This window comes from Ceratotherium simum, chromosome 16, assembly GCF_057802395.1.
Source record: "Ceratotherium simum simum isolate JZ-2026a chromosome 16, ASM5780239v1, whole genome shotgun sequence".
NCBI lineage: Eukaryota > Metazoa > Chordata > Mammalia > Perissodactyla > Rhinocerotidae > Ceratotherium > Ceratotherium simum.
Genome location: NC_141915.1, coordinates 11,829,196 through 11,835,505, shown reverse-complemented (window position 1 = coordinate 11,835,505; position 6,310 = coordinate 11,829,196). Strand labels below are relative to the sequence as shown.

General features: G+C 51.1%; 1 protein-coding gene across 1 annotated transcript; it reads left to right on the top strand.

Moving 5' to 3' along the window:
• Positions 1–1,738: 1,738 nt before the first annotated feature.
• On the top strand, positions 1,739–6,162 carry INCA1 (inhibitor of CDK, cyclin A1 interacting protein 1). Its single transcript, XM_014789639.2, has 6 exons — positions 1,739–1,826; positions 4,001–4,114; positions 4,347–4,386; positions 4,662–4,855; positions 5,319–5,484; positions 5,718–6,162. The coding sequence occupies exons 1-6, from the start codon at positions 1,744–1,746 to the stop codon at positions 5,862–5,864; spliced, it is 744 nt and encodes a 247-aa protein (XP_014645125.1). The 5' UTR covers positions 1,739–1,743; the 3' UTR covers positions 5,865–6,162.
• Positions 6,163–6,310: the final 148 nt, after the last annotated feature.

Genomic DNA, 6,310 nt, shown 5'->3' with positions numbered 1-6,310 from the left:
GAAAAGCGAGCAGGACGCCGGGACGGGGAGGATTACGGGCGCCTGAAGAACCGAGAAAGCTGGGGGCGGACCCTGGAGGGGACCCAGGCGCCGGACCCGCGGACGTCGCCGCCGTCGGCGGCGCGCCCAGGGGGCGGAGCCTCCGTCGGGCCCCGCCCAGGAGGTAGCTCAGGCCAGGCCCCGCCCCCAGGCGCGCGGCCCCGGCCGGCTCCTCCCTCAGCCCCAGTCGCCGCCTCTCTCCTCATCCCCGCCCGACGTATCGTTCTAGAATTCGCCAAGCAGCTGCCTCAGGTGTTGTGGCCAAGTGCCGTCAGCAGCGGCACAGCTACCGGGCGCTCCGTCCCTGCCTGGCCCTCAAGCTCGGCAGTCTCGTCGTGCCTAAGCCGCCGCCTCAGGCCCAAACCACACCCTCAGGCCTGGGTGCCACCTCGGGCCCAGGCAGTCCCTCCCGACCCAGCCTGGCCCCCTCATGCCCAGACTGTCCCCGCAGGCATGGGCCCACCATATGGGAGCCACAGCGACTCCTCGGGACCCAGTTACGCCCTCACGCTTGGCTGCTCCCGAAGGCCTGGCCTCGCCCCAGTCCACCTGCCAAGGGTTCCCTCAGCCCGCTCAGGCCCAAGCCACACCCTCAGGCCTGGCCTTTCCCTCCAGGCAGGGCTGCCGCCGCCCCCAGCTCCTCAGCCCAACCTGACCCCTCAGCTCCTCATCTACCCTGTCAAGCTTCGGGTTGCCTTCCCGGACCTTGGGTACCTGCTACGTCAACTGCTGAGTACTCTGTCAGCTTCCTTAAGCCCCATCCTGCCTCTTAGGTCTAAGTTGCCCATTTAGACCCAACTACCTGAGGTCTGAATGCCCCTCAGCTTCCAGCCGCCCCCTGATTTCAGCTTATCCTCTCTGGCCCAGGATGTTGTGTTTAGACCCCATCTGCCCTTTCAGCCCACCTCTAACTATCCCATCTGCCATCTCAGCCCTGAATACTCATCTGTCTGTTTTTTACCTCACCTAACTGCCTTCTCAACCCATCCTTAGTTGCCCTTGGATAAATACTTGTTCTCCTCTAACAGTTTCCAACTGGCCTTTTCTGTTCTTTATGCCGCCTACAGCACTCGCCTAACTTATCTGGCATTCTTTTCTGCCTTTTCTGCCCACCCCAACTGGCTCTCAGGTCGTCTTTGGCTGTCTCTAATTCTGGCTCTGGGCAACTGACCTCTTGCTCACCGTCTTTGCCTACAGACATTCCCAACTGCCCCCTCCGTCCCTGTCACCAATTGACCACTCGGTCCACACTTAACTTTCACTAACCGCTCAGACCCGATTTATTTACTAACCCTCAATTCTGCCACTTCTCTAACTGCCCCCAACTGCCAATTCTATACTAACTACCCCCAAATGCCTCTGCCCCATCTAGTCTCCGCCTGTCATCCTTTTCCCTTTCATCTTCCCATGTTGCCAGTTAAGCCACTTAACTGTCATCTGTAAATTTCACTTACTCTATACATTTGGCTTCAGAAAATTTATTTTTTCCTTTATTTTTTACCACACCCAAGTTTCCTGTGCTCACCGTCTTCAACCTGTATGTTCAGCTAATAGAAATGTCCATCACTAGGAATACCTTTAAAGCTCTCTTTCCTTTTTCAGGACCCATACGTCCTTTTTCCAGTCTCTAGATCTGCTGCTTGTCTCATCCCTACAGCTATTACATGAGTGAATGATTCATTTTCCGTTATCCTGCCAGCACCAATGAGGAGACTCAGTCCAGCCACCCAGCCCAGCCCAGTCATTCAGGTACAAGAAGATGGAGACAACCTCATCCCTTTTGCCAAGTGAGTCCTCCCACCCCATGGGGAGGATGGAGATGGGATGAAGGGAAGATTGCATGCCTGGGTCCTTCCCTAAGAGGAATAGGAAATAAGGAACAGGAAGCTCGAAGCCTGGTCTCAGGGGATCAATGATTCATTAATTTATTCAACAAATAGTTTTTGAACACTACAGTGTTCTAGGCACTGTGTTAGACGCCGGAGATTCAGCAATTAGAGTGATAGGGGTCCTGCTCATAGAGCTTACATTCTAAAAGGAGGAAACAGAATGTCTAAACACATATAATTTCAACCAGTGATAAGTGCCATGAAAAAAATAAAACAGGAGTATAATATAATGGAAAATAGAATGTCTTGGAGACATAAGTTTAGATATGATGATTGTGGAAAACTATTCTGGGGAGGTGAGTTTGAATTGAGATCTGAAAAATGAGGAGCCAGTCTGATTGAGAACCAGAGGAGAGAAGAAGGAATAGTATGTAAAAAAGTCCCAAGGAAGAAACAAGCTTGGTATCTTCTAGGACTAGGAAGCAGGCCAGTGTAACCGAAACTTAGTGACCAAAGAAAAAGTGGAAAGTAAACTCAGAGAGTTAGGTAGAAACCAGATCATATAGGACCTTACAGGCCATTGAAAAGAGTTTGGATTTTTTGCTAAGGACAGTAGAAATCAGTGGAAGTTTTTAAGCAAGGGAATAACATAAGCAGACTTTTTTTTCTTCAACTTTTTTATTATGGAAAATTTCAAACAAATACAGAAGTAGAGAAAATAGTAGTCATGAACCCTGTGTACCCTCCTCAGTTAGCTTCAATAATTATCATTATATGGATAATCTTTTCATCTATACCTCCATTGAGCCCCCTACTACTCAGACTATTTTGAAGTAAATCTCAAACCATTTCACGTGATCATTTTTAAAAGATTACTCACACTGCTCTGTGCTGAATAGATTGTTGGAGGATTAGGATAGAAGCAGAGAGAGGAGGAGGAAGCCATTGCAATAGTCCAGGCAGGGGAAGATGAGCTGAGATATGGTGGTGGGAATGGAAATGGTGAAGAGTGGTTAAATTTGGGTATATTTTACATGTAGAACTGACAGGACTTGCTGATAGACTGGATATGGGAGGTGAGGGAAAGTGAGGCATACCAGATGTTTGGCTGTAGCAACTGGGATTTTGGGTGACTTTCAGTGAGGTAGGGAAGGCTAGGGAGGAGATATTGAGTGGGCAGTTGAACCTGCAAGTCTTGAGTCCAGGGGAGGAGCCAGGGCTGGAAATATAGATTTGGGAGTCATCAGCACATTGGTGGCATTTAAAGTCATGGGCCTGGGTGAGATCACCTAAGGAGACATGGAGATGGAGAAGATAAAGGGCCCAGGCCTAAGCCCTGAGACACTCTCCTAGAGATCAGGAGGGCAGTCATCATTCAATCTGGGGGCTTTGGAAGTGATGAGCACTGTTTTCAAACAGCTCTGCACACTCCTCCCTACCTACAGCAATATTAGTCCTTCTGAGATAGGGGAGACAAAGCAGGGATGAACAGAGATTCTGCTCTCCTGGATTCTTTTTTTTTTTTTTTTTGTGAGGAAGACTAGCCCTGAGCTAACATCTGTTGCCAATTCTCCTCTTTTTGCTGAAGATGATTGGCCCTGGGCTAACATCAGTGCCCATCCCCCTCCACTTTTTTATATGTGGGATGCCTGCCACAGCATGGCTTGATAAGTGGTGGGTAGGTCTGCACCTGGGATCCAAACCTGCGAACCCTGGGCCACTGAAGCGGAGCGCACCAACTTAACCACTACACCACCGGGCTGGCCCTCTCCTGGATTCTTGTCGACTGAAAGGAACCATGTCTGTCACATCACCTGAGTAGTTGGGGCCTTCCTCTTTAACAGCCCTGCTTGCTAAATATGATGTTCTTTGGTTATGGGGTATAGAAGCTTGAGATTCATTGATATCTGAGCTCAAAGAATTGCCAGTCTCCACCCTTACCACAGCTCCAATCTCCTTTCAAATCAGAGGCCTCACCACCTTCCTCAGCTAAAATGGAGAAGGGAGGACACGGCCTGCGGGAGCCTGGGCAGCTATATGGTCCCTTGGAAAGACAGGACCCCTGAATCCCTGGGGCGAGTAGATGCTATAAGGGAAGAGCCAGACCTGAGCCTACCTTGTCCTCACCTCAGGTGTTCCAGGGTAGTCAGCCGATCTCCACCCACCAGCTTGCCTTCCCAGAACCTCAGACTGACACCCCAGTGTTATGGAGATATCTTTTGGGAAAACCTTAGTCAAAGGCCCAGGTGGGTAGAAAAGGAGAAAATGGGGACTAACTGGAGGTGGGAAGGTAAGGCTGCACAATTTTAAAATACCATGAGACCTAGCAATTAGCCCTAGTCTGGGGAATTGCCCCACTGGCTGATGGATGTTGTAATTCCTAGTGCCAGACAGATAGGTGGTTGGGAGAGGTTGTTAGAGAAACAATATGGATGAGGGTGTCCCGTCTGCACTTAGCCCACTTTTTGTGCTTCACAGCCCCACCTGGATGGAGGAACAGTACATCCCACCCCTGCTGGTATGACAGACTTTCTGCCTTTCAACACTTCTTGGTTAAAATTGCACCTACTGCCAATCTGTCCTCATCTCCTTATTACCCCTTCCCTCTGGTGTTCCCCAACTAGTGCACTGACTAGGCCCTCCTTTCTATGAATCACTTATCATATTTTCCAGATCATGGCTATGTTTTTGTGATCTGGGCTTCCCAAGACCCCTGACTCCGTATTTCAGTCCAAGCTTCCCTGAAAGACCCAGTTCTGCCCTCTAGCTCCTTTTCCCCATTCTCTGGCACAGAGAGCCACAGGTTGCTCCCAGCCTGGCCTGTACCCCCCTGAGGGGCTCCCACCCCCTGAGATACTTTGCAGAAGAAAGAGAAGGAGGCCTCATTTGGTGGGAACACAGCGGGGACCTGGGGGCATCCCAGCCCGGGTAAGGGCTGTCACTTATCACCTGGAGGATCTAAGGAGGAGACAGAGAATCATCAATGAGTAAGGAGAAACATCTGGGCTCTGGAAACCAAGCAGGGTTTGGGGGCAGGATGGTTTGAACTAAGGAAGGAGTTGAGAGCTTTGAAGGAATTGGAGGTTGTTTGGGAATGAGCCATGGACTTGATGCACTTGAAGCAGAATTTCCATAATATGGAAAGGGGGAGGGAACTGAGGGACGGAGGACAAGCCATATGAACTGGAAGGAGTGGAAACTGGATCATTGAAGACAGGAAAGCATGCCATAGAACTGGAGGAGAATGGGGAGCTAGAGGTCACCTCTGAGTCCCTGGACTGGAAATACTTCAGTCTGAGGGGAGCAGCAAGTTGGGAGTGGAGAGTTGGAGGTCAAATGACAACACCCCGGGGTCCCAGCAGGAAGTATTTCAGAGCAGAAAGGTGAAGAATGGAAAGACAGGAAGCCTGGCCTCCAGGCACCTCTTTCCTAAGACTAAAGTCTCCACAGACTGAAGAAGGCCCAGTGGGGCAGCTCTGAGGCTGCATCTGAGCCCCTGGTGCCTGATGAAGAGGGCTGTGGATTCACCAGCACCACCAAATACCCTGATCTGGAAGAAGAGAGAGCAGCCTATCCATGGGAGGAGGACCACTTTCTCACTCCTGGCAGGGCCCAGGTATGGTTGGAAGAGAACTTGGTGGGGTGGTAGAAGGTGATGTGGATGCCTGGTCTTGCACAGAGAGACAGAGGAAGCCAAGAGCCAGGTTGGAGAGCTGGATTTGAGAGGAACAAAAATAAAGTAGGCGAGAGCGAGAGACTTGGGGCTATCTGGGTTTGGGGACTAGGAAATCTGGAGAGACCTATTTTTCCATTCTTTCATTCATTTTTGAATTTCTCTCTTCTTTACAGCTGCTTTGGTCCCCCTGGAGTCCCCTGGGCCAGGAGGGGTCTTGTCTCTCCAGGCAGCTGAGCTCTCTGGCCTCCTACAGCATTGTCACAGCCAGTAGGAGCCCCCTTTACAACCTCTGGGGAATGGAGTTGCAGTCTGAGGAGTAAGGAGAAACGGTCCATGCCCAAGATGCTAGCGCTGCCTCAGGGGCCCAAGACTAGTTCTCATCACTGGAATCTCCCCGTTTCTGGCATCCAGGCATTTCCCTTTCCTTAGCCTCTCCCAGCTTCCTCTCTCGTCCTCTGAACTAGGCACTAACAGCCCCCTTGGCTCCAATCTCAACCCACCCCTCTAACTGGAACTCCCCAAGGCCTGTTGTACCCCCGCCCGGCTCCCTGGCACTGTGTTCTTCTCTCGGTTATGTTATTAAAAAGCAAGCAAGTTGAGCGCCGAGTTGTTTTTCTTTGCGGGAGGCAGTGATGGAGAGGCTCATGGGGAAAGAGGGCTACTTTCACCTTCTCGAGGACCCAGCTACAATGACGTTGGGATGGGTCCTCAAAATTCAAGGAGTCCTGCCCCCAGTCCCCCGTTCCTCGCCAGCACTGGATGGCCG